This window comes from Oncorhynchus kisutch, linkage group LG24, assembly GCF_002021735.2.
Source record: "Oncorhynchus kisutch isolate 150728-3 linkage group LG24, Okis_V2, whole genome shotgun sequence".
Classification (NCBI taxonomy): domain Eukaryota; kingdom Metazoa; phylum Chordata; class Actinopteri; order Salmoniformes; family Salmonidae; genus Oncorhynchus; species Oncorhynchus kisutch.
Window position 1 is genome coordinate 13,780,227 of NC_034197.2, and position 19,563 is coordinate 13,799,789.

Consider the following 19,563-nt stretch of genomic DNA (forward strand, 5'->3'; position numbering starts at 1 on the left):
GACTTGGAATCACTGGTCACTTTAATAACGAAACACTAGTCACTTTAATAATGTTTACATACGGCTTTACTCATTTCATATGTATATACTGTATTCTATTATACTGTATTTTAGTCAATGCCACTCTGACATTCCTCGTTCTAATGTTTATATATTTCTTAATTCCATCGTTTTACTTTCTATTTGTGTGTATTGTTGTGAATTGGTAGATATTACTGCACTGTTGGGGCTAGGAACACATGCATTTCGCTACATCTGCAATAACATCTGCTAAATATGTGTATGTGACCAATAGAATTTGATTTGATTTAATTTGAAAATAGCTGTGCAGCGACACTCCCCATCCAACCTGACAGAGCTTGAGAGGATCTGCAGAGAAGAATGGGAGAAGCTCCCCACATACAGGTGTGCCAAGCTTGTAGCGTCATATCCAAGAAGACTAGAGGCTATAATCACTGCAGGTTCTTCAACAAATTACTGACTAAAGGGTCTGAATACTTATGTAAATGTGATATTTCAGGTAAAAAATAAAAAAAAGATTAGCTAATATTTCAAAAAACTTGTTTTTGCTTTGTCATTATGGGTTGTTGTGTGTAGATTGATGAGGGAACAAAAACTATTTAATCCATTTTAGAATAAGGCTGTAAAAAAAATTTTTTAAGTCAAGTGGTCTGAATACTTTCCTACTGTAATTCATTTTAAGTTGGGCCCTCCGGACCTCTTTGAAGACTGAATTTTGCGAGCTGGGAAAATTAGTTTGAGACTCCTGGTTTAGAGATTTGAGATTGTTCTGTTAGTTATCTAATGATGATCAAGATGGTTATTGTGATTTGGGATTTGGTGCTACGTATATATTCACACAGGTATAAAAAAAAAACTTCTCATCAAGGCCTTTTTACCTAAATTGGCACTTCCTGTTTTGAATAAAGGAAGAAAAAAAATCCAGTGCTGTAGCTTGGTATTTCTGAAATGGGGGAAGAAGTGTACTTGTTGGAAACAATAACCCCTCAGAAGGTCTGAAGTGGTCTTATCTGTATAGAGAGTGGGATGTGAGATGCAGTTCCTACAGCTCCTCTGCCCACCGGCGTGGTGCTCCATCCCTCCCTCCAGGTACAGTCATGTTCCAGAGAGAACAGAGGAGAGAACAAAGCCCACCAAGGTCACAGCACAGAGGGAGACTGTAGACTCGCCCACAGAGGAAACTTCAGAACACTAGTAGAAATTTGACACTATTTAACACAGACTATGGGCACAAATATAGTAAGCCCACACACCACATTCAGTTATTGAAACAGTTACTGTCACTGAGCCAGAGAATGAAGGTAACAAAATGACTTTATTTACAGTGGGGAGAAGAAGTATTTGATACACTGCCGATTTTGAAGGTTTTCCCACTTACAAAGCATGTAGAGGTCTGTAATTTTTATCATAGGTACACTTCAACTGTGAGAGACAGAATCTAAAACAAAAATCCAGAAAATCACATTGTATATTTTAAAGTAATTAATTGGCATTTTATTGCATGACATAAGTATTTGATCACTTACCAACCAGTAAGAATTCCGGCTCTCACAGACCTGTTAGTTTTTCTTTAAGAAGCGCTCCTGTTCTCCACTCATTACCTGTATTAACTGCACCTGTTTGAACTCGTTACCTGTATAAAAGACACCTGTCCACACACTCAATCAAACAGACTCCAACCTCTCCACAATGGCCAAGACCAGAAAGCTGTGTAAGGACATCAGGGAGAAAATTGTAGACCTGCACAAGGCTGGGATGGGCCACAGGACAATAGGCAAGCAGCTTGGTGAGAAGGCAACAACTGTTGGCGCAATTATTAGAAAATGGAAGAAGTTCAAGTGACAGTCAATCACCCTCGGTCTGGGGCTCCATGCAAGATCTCACCTCGTGGGGCATCAATGATCATGAGGAAGGTGAGGGATCAGCCCAGAACTACACGGCAGGACCTGGTCAATGACCTCAAGAGAGCTGGGACCACAGTCTCAAAGAAAACCATTAGTAACACACTACGCCGTCATGGATTCAAATCCTGCAGCGCACGCAAGGTCCCCCCTGCTCAAGCCAACGCATGTCCAGAACCGTCTGAAGTTGCCAATGACCATCTGGATGATCCAGAGGAGGAATGGGAGAAGGTCATGTCGTCTGATGAGACAAAAATATAGCTTTTTGGTCTAAACTCCAATCGCCGTGTTTGGAGGAAGAAGAAGGATAAGTACAAACCCAAGAACACCATCCCAACCGTGAAGCATGGAGGTGGAAACATCATTCTTTGGGGATGCTTTTCTGCAAAGGGGACAGGACGACTGCACCGTATTGAGGGGAGGATGGATGGGGCCATGTATCGCGAGATCTTGGCCAACAACCTCCTTCCCTCAATAAGAGCATTGAATATGAGTTGTGGCTGGGTCTTCCAGCATGACAACGACCCGAAACACACAGCCAGGGCAACTAAGGAGCGGCTCCGTAAGAAGCATCTCAAGGTCCTGGAGTGGCCTAGCCAGTCTCCAGACCTGAACCCAATAGAAAATAATTGGAGGGAGCTGAAAGTCCGTATTGCCCAGCGACAGCCCCGAAACCTGAAGGATGTGGAGAAGGTCTATATGGAGTAGTGGGCCAAAATCCCTGCTGCAGTGTGTGCAAACCTGGTCAAGAACTACAGGAAACATATGATCTCTGTAATTGCAAACAAAGGTTTCTGTACCAAATATTAAGTTCTGTTTTTCTGATGTATCAAATACTTATGTCATGCAATAAAATGCAAATTAATTACTTAAAAATCATACAATGTGATTTTCTGGATTTTTGTTTTCCGTAGGTGAGGGCGGGATTCCGTCTCTCACAGTTGAAGTGTACCTATGATAAAAAATGACAGACCTCTGCATGCTTTGTAAGTAGGAAAAACCTGCAAAATCAGCAGTGTATCAAATACTTGTTCTCCCCACTGTAAGTGTTGTTATAAGAAGGGGGAAAAAAGTGTGGGTGGAAAGGCCATAACCACAGACCACATTAGCCATTATCAGACACAAACCAACCCACCCACAAATATAAAAAAACATTTTAACAGGCCCATGTTCCTTTTGTGATACTACACTATTCAAACACAGACATAACTTTCAAAGGCAGACTTTGACTTGGTCTCCATAAGAAAGTGTGTCATTAGTGTTTATCTAAAGCACATACTCAGCCTGTTCCGGACCTGAAACGTCAGAGAGAGCAGTGTGAGAGAGAAAGGGCCACTTCTACAGTACATACAGTATGCCATTCACCAGCACTGGCACACCTGAGGGAAAACGGTTTACTCTGCAACCTGATGCATAGGGGTCGGGAACAATCAGGGAGTTCCTCCTGCCTATACTACTAACACATGGGCTATAGTCCCTAAGATCAGTGCGTCCTTACCTTTTTTTGAACTACGGCACACCTTTACGGGATCCATTTTTAGCACCCCACCAAAAATGTCCCTGTTAATTTATTTAGTGGTAATGACCCCCATCTCATTTGATCCCAACTGCAAAATTCTCTATTTTCTGTGACAAACGTTTTTTAAAGATGAAATACAGTTTATTTAAACTATTTTCATAGTTCCTTACTCGTGGTGATTCATTTGTGTGTACCTCTGTAAGAGCGTCCCACGAATCCGTGCAATTTTTTTGTAAAAATAGGTCTTTGGTGTTTAACTGTTTGAACTAGAGACTTGTGGGTTTCTGCATTGTAAAGGTGCAACCACCGACACAAAGCCATACATGCTGTGTTTGTTGATATGGCAGAGGCTATCTCTAAATCTATAAAAGCCTATTTATTCTTCCTATGAAAATGTGGACGGAATGTGACGCATATTGCGGAGACTCTGGAGGCACGCAGAGGCCCAATTGAGCTCTCGACCATTTTTTAAATATAACTGAGCTCTGCATCGCTGTGCATCGCTCCATATTGCTCCCTCATTGACATTAATGGGTGACGGTAGGTGAGGGCGGGAGGTCCGGAATAAACACAAACTTACTTCCTTGACAGCAGCTCTGTGCTGCTAGGCGAAGTGTAAGAAGAATGAATGCCCTGACCTTGCCAATGCAGATTGACCATGTGGCGCCTTTAATCATATGTGCCTGTGCTAACTGTTCTCACAGGCGAAGTAAATTGATACAACCCACTGGGCAAAAACTTTTTGCATCAACGTTGTTTCCACATTATTTCAACCCAATAAATCATTGCGATGAGATTGGCTCAAATCAAATTGTGTTTGTCACATGCGCTGAATACAACAGGTGGAGACCTTACAGTTGTCACGGCCGTTAAAAGAACTGGACCAAGGCGCAGAGTGGTGAGCGTACATTTTCTCTTTTATTCTAAATGATGCCGACAAAACAATAAACAATACAAAACAAACTGTGAAGCTTAAGGCTATGTGCCATCAAGCAAAGTTAACTTCCCACAAACACAGGTGGGAAAAAGTGTACCTAAGTATGGTTCCCAATCAGAGACAATGATAGACAGCTGTCCCTGATTGAGAACCATACCCGGCCAAAACATAGAAATAGAAAATCATAGAAACACAAAACATAGAATGCCCTCCCCAACTCACGCCCTGACCAAACCAAAATAGAGACATGAAAAGGATCTCTAAGGTCAGGGCGTGACAACAGTGAAATGCTTACTTACAAGCCCTGAATCAAAACAATGCAGTTTAAAGAAAAATACCTAAAATAATTAAATAAAAGTAACAAATAATAATAAAATAACAATAACCAGGCTATATACAGGGGATACCGGTACAGAGTCAGTGTGCGGGGCACCGGCTAGTCGAGGTAATTGAGGTAATATGTATGTAGATAGAGTTATTAAAGTGACTATGCATAGATAATAACAGAGAGTAGCAGGAGCGTAAAGGGGGGGGGGGACAATGCAAATAGTCTGGGTAGCCATTTGATTAGATGTTCAGGGGTCTCATGGCTTGGAGGTAGAAGCTGTTTAGAAGCCTCTTGGACCTAGACTTGGCACTCCGGTATCACTTGCCGTGCGGTAGCAGAGAGAACCGTCTATGACTAGGGTGGCTGGGGTCTTTGACCATTTTTAGGGCCTTCCTCTGACACCGCCTGGTATAGAGGTCCTGGAGGGCAGGAAGCTTGGCACCGGTGATGAATCAACATAGAAAACTAAATGGATTTGCCAAAAAGTATCAACGTAACGCATTCCGTCTTTTTTTCACCTAACTTTGAACCTAAACCGAATGACATGGTGAAAGGTTTTGTTGACTTCACGTTGAATTCACAGTAGATGACAGCTCAACCAAATGTAAATCAAAACCAGACGTTGAACTGACGTCTGTGTCCAGTGCGAAAGGACTTTGCTCATGATGTGCGCCCCTCAACTGATAAAAATGCAACAACATGTCTGAGCAAACTGGATTTGTAGATACAGATGTGACCATGAGCTATTCAAGTTTCAATGTCAAATGCACAAGTACAGTGAAATGCCATTCTTGCCAGCGCTAAACCCAACAAAGCAGTAATCAATGTCAATGTAGTACTAAAAATAACACAAGGTAGAAGAAAAACACACAAGATATAAAAACAAGATAACTAAGAAGCTCTATACAGGGTCAGTTCCAATACCATATTTACAATGTGCAGTGATTCTGGAGTGATAGAGGTAGATATGTTTTAGGGTAAGGTGACTAGGCATCAGGATACAAGATAAACAATGTATTTATCTGTGTGGCAGTGGTGCTCCCAAGTCAAAATTGAATGTGCATTCCACAGGTCACATTTATAAGTGTGTTCAAAAAAAAGAATCAAGATTGGGGAAAGGTTTGCAGCACACCTGGACAGCTTCTCAAGGCACACCCGTTGAAAACCATTGCCCTAGAGTACATGCTTAGTAGATCTACATGTTCTCAAGTTGTTCATCACAGAGTTCACAGAGATTTAGAGCTTTTGTTCTTCCAGTATATACAGAACCGAACATATTGATGATGAGTGATTATGTCCTGTGTGTTTAGCTACTTAGTAGGTGGGGTGCTGTACCCAGGATGTGCTGTATGAAACATTCTGTTTTGGTCTGTTGTTATAAGAAAATGTGTTTAAGATTGCAAGCTGAACACAGTCACAGTAGAAATGCCAGCTTGTTTGCAATGATGAAGGGGGGATTTATGCATTTGGAGTTTATTATCTCAGTGTCAGAGGTCAGAGATGACCAGGCTGAGAACATGGTGGTAGCTAGTGGTCCCACGGGAACAGTCAGGGCACATGGGAATAGTGGTGACCTCCAGCCAGCACAGCCAGTAGAGCCAGTCTGCAGTCCCCTGGGACCGGTCTGGAGTCCCCTGGGAACAGTCTGCAGTCAGTGGAGAGGATGAAAGGTTCAGAATGATGCATACAGTCTGTAGACACTAGGTCTGGGAGCAGGACAGCCTGTGGGAAAACAGAGGTATGAAGAGGGGGGCTTGGGGGATGGGGAGCTTGGGGGACCCCTCAGTTAACTTCTCACACAGCAGGTGTGTCTCTTTGAACTTTAAAGTAGCATGCAGGTTTCCCCATTCTTTTGTACATGGTTCTGAAAAATGGATGAGAACCCCAGGTTCTGTCAGGTTGTGTTGTCTTTGACGAGGCCGGAGTCGGCAGATCAGTCACGGGTCAGGAGCCAATCATTTCATCCCGAGTGGCTTGGAGCCAGAGCCATTGGCCAGGGCAGGCTAGGAGCCTGGCTTTGGTGACAGGAAAGAGAGGGGAGAGGGCCTCACAGGCTGCCCCATCCACCACAACACCAGCCAGAGCAGGCTATGGGCTGAGGCCTGGCTAGGGGCCAGGTGTTTGGGAGAGGAGGCTAGGAAATCACCGTCCACCACAACACCACACCAAGTGGAGACAAAAGCTAAAGGAAATGGTCTTTGTTAAGTTCAATCTGAATCTCAAGACCACCACCTTGGACAAACAGAGCCCTGAAGGAAGCCCAATAACAAACAATCAACTGTGTGAGTCACTCGTGGAATCACAAGACTAGGACCAAGAACATATTGAGTGGAAGGGAGTGAAATGAAGACATTCTAGTTCATTAACAAACCAGTAAATGTTGATATTTAGCCATTTGTAATATTGGTTTTGTCATGGAGGTTGCGTATAAACAGGAAATGGTAGGAAATAGGCTGCACAGCAGCAGACCCAATGTGCTGTGAGTTACATAAGCTTTAGTCTGCATCAGTGGTTGATACAAATTTTACACTCGTTTTTTTCTTCTTCTCACATTCTGTTTGGGTGGTAGAGCATGGCAGAGAGGAGCGAGATAGGAGGGGGCAGGGAATGAAAAGAAAATGACTGGGAGGTGTATTAGAAATTATACTACTTAGAGAATCTGAGAGGAGGCAAAGTGAAAACTCTCAGAATGGCAAAGTTGTCAACGTAGCCAAGTGGCATCCACTCACTCTCTGACGAGGAGACAGTTATGTGTGTGGTGTGGGAGAGTTTAGCAGTGCAGTAACTCTCTCCAGAACACATTCTCACCAGCTCTCCTCCCACACGCGCACAATTAGGGACTCTAACACCCTGCAAAGCCAAACACTCCACTCACACCAGTGACGTATGTGACAACACACATGGTTCCTGTAATGCTTCTCACAGAATATATGCTTTCTGCCACTGCCACTTGCTTTTCACTTGTCATTCTAGCTCCTTGCATGTCTACACAGTGGGTCACTGTTGTCACTGTCTGTTGTCACAAGACCTTCTGTGTGACACTTCACATTTCCCGCTTCATTCATATGACCTCATGTCTTTATGACATCATGGAAATGACACAGAAGTAAAGGCATGTTGGTTGTGTGCATATGATACGCAGAGGAAGAGGTCCATTGTTCAATTACATTTTGATTTGCACATAGCCTACATTTGACTGTGTCATGTATTTGACCCAGTATTTCTCTCCCTCTCTCTCTCTTTCTCGCACACCTTGTAGTTTCTGTCGGATCGAATTCTGAAGGCAGCCAGGGTGGTGTACAGTGCCTTGATAGAGCGTAGCCCTGGCCTGATCAGAGACAGAAAGCATCACCTGAAGACCTACAGGTATGGGGCCTTGCTCCTGTCAATGATTGCAAATTCTACTATTACTTTGCCTGTTTGTCTTTCTGAAATGAAAATGCTAGATCGTTTCCTTGTAGAAATCTCACTCTTTCCCTTACAGACAATGTTGTTCGGGGAAAGAGCTTGTTGATTGGCTGATGAAGCTAAACGAATGCTTCCAATCAAGGAGCCAGGCAGTTGGCATGTGGCAAGTCCTGGTGGATGAAGGAATCATTGTTCATGGTAAGAGACTTTAATCAGAGTGAATGTATTATCATCATGTATTGTCAAATATGATCATTTGACAAGAATCAACCACTCCCTGCTGTGAGTGTAACCAAAGTCAATGTCTCCTATCACAATGTAGTGAAGCAGGAGTTAAACTTCCATGACAAAGACACTCAATTTTACCGCTTCCTGGATTTGGAGTTCGGACTGAACCACATGACCAATGAGAAGGACCAATTAGACAATGAGCTGCAGGAGGGTTTGTCGTTATTACTGCAGATTGGTCCAGATGCTCTTTTGACCATGATTTTACGTAAATGGTGAGTTCCATTTTATTATGTTGTGTGTTTGTATCAAGGTTGTTTTACTCTTCCAAGTCAAAGGGACATTTCCATCCTCAGATGGACAATAAACTTCTATTGTATTATATCTGCTCTCCTATCGTATCATATATCAATCATCCTATTCTAAGGCCTAACCTCTGACCCTATTGTAACCTGCGCGTATCCCGTCCTCTCTGCAGCCCCAGCCAGCGTAGTGCGGAGGACATGGAGGTGATCTATGAGGAGCTGCTTCATGTCAAGGCTGCTGCTCACCTCTCCACCTCAGTGAGTCTCAGCTTCCTGTCCTGTCTTTGGCCGCGTCCCAAGTGGAACCCTATTCCCTATGTATTGCATTACCATATGGCTCTGTCCAAAAGTAGTGAGCTGTCCAAAAGTAGTGAGCTCTACAGTGAATGTGGTGCTATTGAGGACACGTACAGCCTGAGTCTAGTCAGAAGATGTTCTGTAGAAACCGTGCTACACCGGTCCATGGCCCACATTCACAGTCTCAGAGTAGGACTACTAATAAAGCACCAGTTTTGCCGAGATCAGCGGTCTTCAACCTTTTCTTGCCCAGGGACCCCCTCCCAGGCAAACCGGCAACCCAGGGACCCCCATCATATGTTAGCTAAAACATTCAGGTGAATGATAATGGCAAGGATATATAGTCAAGAAAACTTACGAGGGGCCAGCAGCACTTGCCGCACTGGTAGCCTATTGGTGGGGGCTTTTTCAAAACCTATGAGTGTAATTGACTCTTAAGAGTGTAATTTGCTCAGTATTAGGATTTAAAAACTAAAGTTGTCATAATTTGAAATAAGATATTCTACTTTTTCTACTGTAAGTATGTAATTCAAAATGTGTTTATTCTGTCGTTGCTAGGGATATTCATAATAATCTTAATTTTTGTATCACTTTTATATATACAGTGCCTTCCGAAAGTATTCGGCCACCTTGAACTTTGTGACCTTTTGCCACATTTCAGGCTTCAAACATAAAGATATAAAACTGTATTTTTTTGTGAAGAATCAACAACAAGTGGGACACAATCATGAAGTGGAACGACATTTATTGGATATTTCAAACTTTTTTAACAAATCAAAAACTGAAAAATTGGGCGTGCAAAATTATTCAGCCCCCTTAAGTTAATACTTTGTAGCGCCACCTTTTGCTGCGATTACAGCTGTAAGTCGCTTGGGGTATGTCTCCATCAGTTTTTCACATCGAGAGACTGAATTTTTTCCCCATTCCTCCTTGCAAAACAGCTCGAGCTCAGTGAGGTTGGATGGAGAGCATTTGTGAACAGCAGTTTTCAGTTCTTTCCACAGATTCTCGATTGGATTCAGGTCTGGACTTTGACTTGGCCATTCTAACACCTGGATATGTTTATTTTTGAACCATTCCATTGTAGATTTTTCTTTATGTTTTGGATCATTGTCTTGTTGGAAGACAAATCTCCGTCCCAGTCTCAGGTCTTTTGCAGACTCCATCAGGTTTTCTTCCAAAATGGTCCTGTATTTGGCTCCATCCATCTTCCCATCAATTTTAACCATCTTCCCTGTCCCTGCTGAAGAAAAGCAGGCCCAAACCATGATGCTGCCACCACCATGTTTGACAGTGGGGATGGTGTGTTCAGGGTGATGAGCTGTGTTGCTTTTACGCCAAACATAACGTTTTGCATTGTTGCCAATAAGTTCAATTTTGGTTTCATCTGACCAGAGCACCTTCTTCCACATGTTTGGTGTGTCTCCCAGGTGGCTTGTGGCAAACTTTAAACAACACTTTTTATGGATATCTTTAAGAAATGGCTTTCTTCTTGCCACTCTTCCATGAAGGCCAGATTTGTGCAATATACGACTGATTGTTGTCCTATGGACAGAGTCTCCCACCTCAGCTGTAGATCTCTGCAGTTCATCCAGAGTGATCATGGGCCTCTTGGCTGCATCTCTGATCAGTCTTCTCCTTGTATGAGCTGAAAGTTTAGAGGGACGGCCAGGTCTTGGTAGATTTGCAGTGGTCTGATACTCCTTCCATTTCAATATTATCGCTTGCACAGTGCTCCTTGGGATGTTTAAAGCTTGGGAAATCTTTTCGTATCCAAATCCGGCTTTAACCTTCTTCACAACAGTATCTCGGACCTGCCTGGTGTGTTCCTTGTTCTTCATGATGCTCTCTGCGCTTTTAACGGACCTCTGAGACTATCACAGTGCAGGTGCATTTATACGGAGACTTGATTACACACAGGTGGATTGTATTTATCATCATTAGTCATTTAGGTCAACATTGGATCATTCAGAGATCCTCACTGAACATCTGGAGAGAGTTTGCTGCACTGAAAGTAAAGGGGCTGAATAATTTTGCACGCCCAATTTTTCAGTTTTTGATTTGTTAAAAAAGTTTGAAATATCCAATAATTGTCGTTCCACTTCATGATTGTGTCCCACTTGTTGTTGATTCTTCACAAAAAAATACAGTTTTATATCTTTATGTTTGAAGCCTGAAATGTGGCAAAAGGTCGCAAAGTTCAAGGGGGCCGAATACTTTCGCAAGGCACTGTATATAGAGTACCATTCAAACGTTTGGACACACCTACTCATTCAAGTGTTTTTCTTAATTTTTAACCATTTTCTACATTGTAGAATAATAGTGAAAACATCAAAACTATGAAATAGCACATAAGGGATCATGTAGTAACCAAAAAAGTGTTACAAATATTCTTCAAAGTAGCCACCCGTTGCCTTGATGACAGTTTTACAAACTTGGCATTCACTCAATCAGCTTCATGAGGTAGTCACCTGGAAGGCTTATCCAACAATCTTGAAGGAGTTCCCACATATGCTGAGCACTTGTTAGCTGATTTTCCTTCACTCTGCGGTCCAACTCATCCCAAACAATCTCAATTGGGTTGAGGTCGGGGGATTATGGAAGCCAGGTCATCTGATGCTGCACTCCATCACTCTCCTTGGTCAGATAGCCCTTACACAGCTTGGATGTGTGTTTTGGGTCATTGTCCTGTTGAAAAACAAATGATAATCCCACTGAGCGCAAACCAGATGGGATGGCGTATCGCTTCAGAATGCTGTGGTAGCCATGTGCCTTGAATTCTAAACAGTGTCAGACAGTGTCACCAGCAAAGCATCCCCACACCATCACACCTCCTCCTCCATGCTTCACGGTGGAAACCACACATGTGGAGACCATCCGTTCACCTACTCTGCATCTCACAAAGACACAGTGCTCGAAACCAAATATCTCAAATTTGGACTCATCAGACCAAAGGACAGATTTCCACCAGTCTAATGTCCATTGCTCGTGTTTCTTGACCAAGCAAGTCTCTTCTTATTATTGGTGTCCTTATGTAGTGGTTTATTTGCAGCAATTCGACAATGAAGGCCTGATTCACCCTGTCTCCTCTGAACAGTTGATTTTGAGATGTGTCTGTTACTTGAACTCTGTGAAGCATCTATTTGGGCTGAAATTTCTGAGGCTGGTAACTCTAATGAACTTATTCTCTTCAGCAGAGGTAACTCTGGGTCTTCTTTTTCTGTGGTGGTCCTCATGAGAGGCAGTTTCATCATAGCGCTTGATGGTTTTTGCAAATGTACTTGAAGAAAGTTTTTGACATTTTCCAGATTGACTGACCTTCATGTCTTAAAGTAATGATGAACTGTTCTTTCTCTTTGCTTATTTGAGCTGTTCTTGCCATAATATGGACTTGGTCTTTTGCCAAATAGGGCTATCTTCTGTATTTCACTCCTACCTTGTCACAACACAGCTGATTGGCTCAAATGCATTAAGAAGGAAAGAAATTCCACAAAGGCGCACCTGTTAATTGAAATTCATTCCAGGTGACTACCTCATGAAGCTGGTTGAGAGAACGCCAAGATTGTGCAAATTTGTCATCAAGGCAAAGGGTGGCTACTTTGAAGAATCTCAAATATAAAATATATTTTGATTTGTTTAACACTTTTTTGGTTGTTACATGATTCCATATGTGTTATTTCATAGTTTTGATGTCTTCACTATTATTCTACAATATAGAAAATAGTCAAAATAAAGAAAAACCCTGGAATGAGTAGGTGTGTCCAAACTTTTGATATATATATATTTACTCTCTCTATATATATATTTGTTTATTTATTTTTAAACATTGCTGAACCCCTGCAGTACCGCCGCGGACCCCCAGTTGAATACCCCTGGCCTAGATCATAGATCACAAAGAATGCGATTATGTGGATGTGGGGGACCTGATCCTACATCAGTACTCCTACTCTGAGATGCTTTGTGAATTGAAATTGGGGCCCAGTTCTTAGAAAGTGAATTTAATATGGGCCCAGTTCTTAGAAAGGGAATTGAATATGGGCCCAGTTCTTAGAGTATGAATTGAATATGGGCCCAGTTCTTAGAAAGGGAATTGAATATGGGGGCAAGTTCTTAGAAAGGGAATTGAGCCTCCAGTGGACTAGAAAATCTGCACACGATGAGCGGTTTTCCCAGACCCAGATGAAGTCAAACCTGGTCTGCAAAAGCAATGCTCAATCGAGTTTTGAAAGTGATTTGAAATGATTTTTAGTCCAGGAATAGGTTCAATCTGGGTCCAAGAGGAGAAAGCAGCCCTACTGTATGTCCTGTAGCGCTAAGGCTTTACACTGACCCTCCCTCTGACCTCTCCCTGTTTAATCCTGTCTCGTTCCCTTTCCTTGTTTCTTCCTGTAGGTCCGTAAGGAGTTGGCAGCAGTGCTGATGTTTGAGTCCCATGCCAAGGCAGGCACAGTCTGTGAGTGTCATAGTCCTCTGTGATGTTTTTTTTAAACTCTGGTGGGCGAGGGAGAGAAAGAGAGCCTCACCGGGCCCACATCACCACCACAGGTGCTAGAGATACTCTGTCTCTGTTACCATCCTCCCCCTCAGTGCAGTATACAACAAACCTGTCCATCAGTAGCAGAACAAATTATTTCTGCCACGGATGTAAAACCTACTGAAACCCACTTGAATATTTCAAAATCTTTATCTTGGACAATCAGTCCATTAGATTGTCAGAGAAATCTGTCTGTCGGCAAAGCTGACTGAAACACTGAAATGTCAACCCGAAAATGCCATGTGCACCTTTGTGAACATAGGAAAAAAATACAAATCATCAGCACTTTGCCTCCCGGCCTTTAGTTTTTATTGGACTTACCTGTGAAGCACTGTGCCTACATCCTTGTCTGGTAGAGCTGGCTGACTGTTGAGACTGATGTGAATCCTACATCTCGGTCTCTTTGTGTTTCTCAGTGTTCAGTCAGGGAGACAAAGGCACTTCCTGGTACATCATCTGGAAGGGCTCTGTCAATGTCATCACACATGGAAAGGTAAGGTCTTTAGCCCAGTTATCTAAATTGTGTACAATTCTTTAGGATACATACTATAGTTTGGATATAGAGAATTTGAATTGTATTCACACTGCTCTTACAGTTAATCAAATCAAGTTAATCAAATTGTTGGTCACATGTGCCAAATGCAACAGGTGTAGACTTTACAGTGAAATACTTACTTACGAGCCCATTCTCAACAGTGCAGAGTTAAAAAGTAAGACAAATATTTTCTAAATATAATTGGAAATAGTAACACAATAAAAATAGTAATGAGGCGGTATACAAGGAGTGCCAGTACTGATTCAATGTGCAGAGGTACGAGGTACTTCAGGTAATACAGTATGTACATGTGGGTGGGGTAAAAGTGACTTGGCAATCAGGATATATAATAAACAGAGTACCAGCAGGGTATTTTAAGTGTGAAAGTGTCTCTATTTGTGAGTGTGTGTGGCGTCAATATTCATGCATGTGTTTTGTGCGTGTGAGCGTATGCAGTCTCTGTGTTGGAGTGTCAATGTAGTATGTGTGAGTGTGTGGGTAGAGTCTAGTACATGTGCACATAGAGCCAGTGCAAGAGAGTTAGTGCAAAACAATAAAGAAAGAAATCATTGAGGGGGTCAATGTACATTTGTCCAGGTAGCCATTTCATTAACTGTTCAGCAGTCTTATGGCTTGGGGGTAGAAGTTGTTAAGGAGCCTTTTGGTCACACTTACATAGTTGTACTGTGTGTGTGTGTGTGTGTGTGTGTGTGTGTGTGTGTGTGTGTGTGTGTGTGTGTGTGTGTGTGTGTGTGTGTGTGTGTGTGTGTGTGTGTGTGTGTGTGTGTGTGTGTGTGTGTGTGTGTGTGTGTGTGTGTGTGTGTGTGTGTGTGTGTGTGTGTGTGTGTGTGTGTGTGTGATGCAGGGCCTGGTGACGACGTTACATGAGGGAGAAGACTTTGGGCAGCTGGCCCTGGTGAACGATGCTCCCAGAGCAGCCACCATCATCCTGAGAGAGGACAACTGCCACTTCCTACGAGTCGACAAACAGGACTTCATACGCATCCTCAAGGTAAGTTTGGTTACAAACTGAAGATGGGTGCATATCGTATTCATACTGATGTGTGTGTACTGTATGTAAAGTAGATACACGTTCTCTTTGATCACAACCTGCTTTTGTGTACAGTACATACTCTATTCAAATCAATAGGGGCGTGTGGGTAAAATCACTGGGGAAGCCAAGCCAGTAAAAAAGGTCATACTACAACCTATGTTGTGATAATTGCGTTGTTTGCTCTATACCCATTAGTTCATACACCACCGTGATATACAATAAGACAGTGACAACAAGAAGACAACAGTCACACAGTGGTGGAATAAATTCAACTACACATACGTTTGTTTCCTCACAAAACCCGAGAGCAACATCTGTCCGGTGAAGTCCACAAAGCAAATATTGCATGTAAAAAAAAATCAACTTAAACATGTAAACATCATCAAATCAACAAGGCTATAAATCAACTTAAACATGTAAACATCATCAAATCAACAAGGCTATAAATCAACTTAAACATGTAAACATCATCAAATCAACAAGGCTATAAATCAACTTAAACATGTAAACATCATCAAATCAACAAGGCTATATATGCTTAGTTTAATACACTGAAAGCAAACTTAAAAATACCAAAAACTATTTAGTCCAACCAATGCTGCTAAATATCATGTGGCTGTCCATGGCACAATTAGATTATCCTTAGAATGTTTATCCTTAGAATGTGATTTGATTGGTGTGAAGCCAAATCCAAAACTGGCCTCCCTTGGGGGAGCGTTTTGCTGCACCAGGACAACCCACAGTTGAGCTCAGCTCAACACTGATTGGCTCATTCTTTTTTCTTTTTCTTTTTTTTATCAAGACAGGCAAAATGCTTGCTGGCATTGATCAATCAAATGCTACAGCGGCAAAATGCAGCATCAGATACGTGTGCTACACATACTGAGACAGAGGGGCGCTGTTTCTTTCGCTCTGAAGATTTCTCCTGTGAGATTCAGCCACTTGCGAATTGACTCAAATGTCATATTTGACACAAAAATGTGTCAAATATTTTGGGAAGCCTGGCTTCCCTTGGCATCCATGAATACACACCAATGATTCAAATATGCCTATTGCATATGCTAAAAGGTGTATGTATCCATGTGTACCATGTATAGTGTGAACTGCATGTAAAGTGTGTGCATGACTGTGTGTTTACATTGTGTTTCAGGATGTGGAAGCTAACACCATGCGTCTGGAGGAACATGGTAAAGCTGTGCTGGTACTGGAGAAGGCTGAGTCAACCAATCCTGGAGGGGCAGGAAACAGCAGCAAGTAAGACACTCCCACCTTTCATATATTATACTGTATAACAACAACCAGTCAAACAAGCACTTATACATTAATCAAGACCTAAATGAACACACTCCTCTAAGGCATTTTTAGACCAACACAGATGTTTACTGTAGAATATTAAATGTGCAAGAAACAAGCACTGTTTTAGTTAACCGTGTTGTTAATTGTGGCAGTTAGCTGCCTGCCTATTGTTGATTCAACACAGAAATAGACCTGAACCCTGTTCAGTTGAATAGACTGTGCTTTGTTATCTCACTTCAAGTGTTTTAGCAAACGTTGAGTTTAATCAATGTGATGCTCAAATGGCTGCCTCTTTATACTGTTATCCAATGTGTCCACCTGTGGCTCTTTCCACACTACACACATACTGACACTCTCTCCCCCTCCCCTCGGCTCTCCCTCTTTTTCTCCCTCTCCCTCTGTTATTTCCTCCTCTCCCTCTCCCTCTCCCTCCCCCTCCCCTACACACTCAGGTATACAGTGATGGCTGGAACTCCAGAGAAGATCCTAGAACACCTGCTTGAGACAGTGAAGCTGGATACTAATGGCAGTGATGCTATAGGTAGGTAACCTGTATGGCTTGCCTTGTATGGGTCCAAACGTTTCTCTACTGTAGTGGCTGGACCCCTCTATGTCGCTGGACCACTGACATATTCCCACTGTTTTATGTTCAAAGAACAGGAGTTCCTCTTTTAAAACAATCTAGGTAGAAGCAGGAATTCTCCAGGGTAGCTGTTTAGGCCCCTTGCTTTTTTTTCAATCTTTACTAATGAAATGCCACTGGCTTTGAGTAAGGCCCATGTTTCTATGTATGCAGATGACGCAACACAATACACGTCAGCTACTACAGCGACTCAAATGACTGCAACACTTAACAAAGAGCTGCAGTTAGTTTCGGAAAGGGTAGCAAGGAATAAGTTAGTCATAAATATTTCCAAAACTAAAAGCATTGAATTTGGGACAAATCATTCACTAAACCCTAAACCTCAATTACATCTCATAATGAATAATGTGGAAATTGAGCAAGTTGAGGTGACTAAACTGCCTGGAGTTACCCTGGATTGTAAACTGTCAAAACATATTGATACAACAGTAGCTAAGATGGGGAGAAGTCTGTCCATAATAAAGCGCTGCTCTGCCTTCTTAACAACACTATCAACAAGGCAGGTCCTACAGGCCCTGGTTTTGTCACACCTGGACTACTGTTAAGTAGTATGGCCAGGTGCCACAAATATGTACTTGGGAAAATTGCAGTTGGCTCAGAACAGGGCAGCACGGCTGGCCCTTAAAAGTACACCGACAGCTAACATTAATGACATGCATGTCAATCTCTCATAGCTCAAAGTGGAAGAGAGATTGACATCATCATTATCATCATAATCATCATCATTGCTTTCGTAAGAGGTGTTGACAAGCTGAAGGTACCGAGCTGTCTGTTTAAAATACTAGCACACAGCTCGAACACCCATGCATACCCCACAAGACATGCCACCAGAGGTCTCTTCACAGTCCCCAAGTTCAGAACAGACTATGAGAGGCTCACAGTACTACATAGAGCCATGACTACATGAAACTCTATTCCACATAAGGTGACTGATGCAAGCAGTAAAATCAGATTTAAAAAGCAGATAAAAATACACCTTATGGAACAGCGGGGACTGTGAAGCAACACAAACATAGGCACAGACACATGCATACACACACATGATAACATACTATACACACTTACACATGGATTCTGTGTTGTAGGTGTGTGTTAGTGGAGTATGGGCCTGAGGGCACACACTCAGTGTGTTGTTAATTCTGTAATTAATGTATTGTAATGCTTTTGAAATTGTATAAATCCCTTAAAATTGCCGGACCCCAGGAAGAGTGGGGATCCATAATAATAAATACAAATACAAAACACACTATACTGTACCAGGATGACCATACAGTAGCTTCACATCTGAATCCTCAGCCAAACTTTAAAGATCGTTTCTGGTTTCATGGGAACGGTTTGTTTTGGTCACTCACATGAAACAGCCAACAAAGACAGAAAAGAACAGGCAGAATCAGGCCAGGCACATTCCTGGAAATTTATTTTATATCCGCTCACTAAAGGCCATCAGATGACTCATTGCGCCTGTGTTTTTCAGGGAGGAAGTGGATGGGACACAAAGTGGAGGGACACAGAGTGCCATTAGTCCTTGTTAGTGAGTTATGTGTTGTTCTGTCTGTGCCCACAGATCCCTGTGTGAGCGACTTCCTACTAACCCACAGGGTCTTCATGCCCTCCAGCCAGCTTTGCCCGGCCCTGCAACACCAATATCCTTTGATGATTATGATGATGGTGGTGATGATGATGACGGTGGTGGTAGTGGTTGTGTGATGATGATGATGTCCTAAGCTGTGTCTATTTCTATTTACTTACACTTAGTCTCTAAGAGGATCACATACCCAACATTTGTGGGAGTATTTTGAATCTGTGTACCCGAAAAACAAATGAAACGTTTAAATGTTATTAAATGAAATAAATAAAACAAATGAACATAATTCAACCAAAGCATCCAGCTTCTCCAGCTGAAGAGACAGACTAGTGTCTCTTCAAGTCGAAAGCAGCTCAGACCGTGGTCTAGGTCTAGAATAGCTGTGTTAAGTTGTTCTTCAGGTGTGTTGGTTCTCTTCCTTATCTCTGAGTGCACCTACCATGCTGAGCCTTCTGAGGGCTCAGATCTGGAGAAGGCAGCCTATGCCCTCAACACCAAGCAGAAGATAGTGAAGTTGATTTGCCAGTGGGTGGCGCTGTTCGGCCAGCTGCTCAAAGATGACCCCATCGCTGTAGAATTCCTGGAGGTGAGTGAAGGGGTAGTGGGATTCTCCATAACCAAACAAATCAAAATCAAATCAAATCAATTTATATAGCCCTTCGTACATCAGCTGATATCTCAAAGTGCTGTACAGAAACCCAGCCTAAAAAAGCTAGCTGTGCCACCAGAGACCCTGGGTTCGCAGCCGGCCGCGACCGGGAGGTCCATGGGGCGGCACACAATTGGCCTAGCATCGGCCGGGTTAGGGAGGGTTTGTCCAGTAGGGATATCCTTGTCTCATCGCGCACTAGCGACTCCTGTGGCAGGCCGGGCGCAGTGCACGCTGACCAGGTCGCTAGGTGTACGGTGTTTCCTCCGACACATTGGTGCGGCTGGCTTCCAGGTTGGATGCGTGTGTAACAGTATAGACTT

At 42.6% G+C, this 19,563-nt stretch overlaps 1 protein-coding gene across 3 annotated transcripts in view; it reads left to right on the forward strand.

Annotated features, from left to right (window-relative positions):
• The window catches only part of rapgef3 (Rap guanine nucleotide exchange factor (GEF) 3), a 47,892-nt gene that overhangs the window by 20,676 nt on the left and 7,653 nt on the right, over nucleotides 1-19,563 (forward strand). For all 3 annotated transcript variants that reach the window (XM_020459301.2, XM_020459303.2, XM_020459302.2), the window contains 11 exons: nucleotides 7,966-8,072; nucleotides 8,191-8,312; nucleotides 8,437-8,617; nucleotides 8,821-8,905; nucleotides 13,337-13,397; nucleotides 13,895-13,971; nucleotides 14,879-15,025; nucleotides 16,218-16,321; nucleotides 16,816-16,904; nucleotides 18,571-18,649; nucleotides 19,027-19,177. In XM_020459301.2, the coding sequence (XP_020314890.1) occupies nucleotides 7,966-8,072; nucleotides 8,191-8,312; nucleotides 8,437-8,617; nucleotides 8,821-8,905; nucleotides 13,337-13,397; nucleotides 13,895-13,971; nucleotides 14,879-15,025; nucleotides 16,218-16,321; nucleotides 16,816-16,904; nucleotides 18,571-18,649; nucleotides 19,027-19,177 (1,203 nt within the window). The remainder of the gene's footprint in view (nucleotides 1-7,965; nucleotides 8,073-8,190; nucleotides 8,313-8,436; nucleotides 8,618-8,820; nucleotides 8,906-13,336; nucleotides 13,398-13,894; nucleotides 13,972-14,878; nucleotides 15,026-16,217; nucleotides 16,322-16,815; nucleotides 16,905-18,570; nucleotides 18,650-19,026; nucleotides 19,178-19,563) is intronic.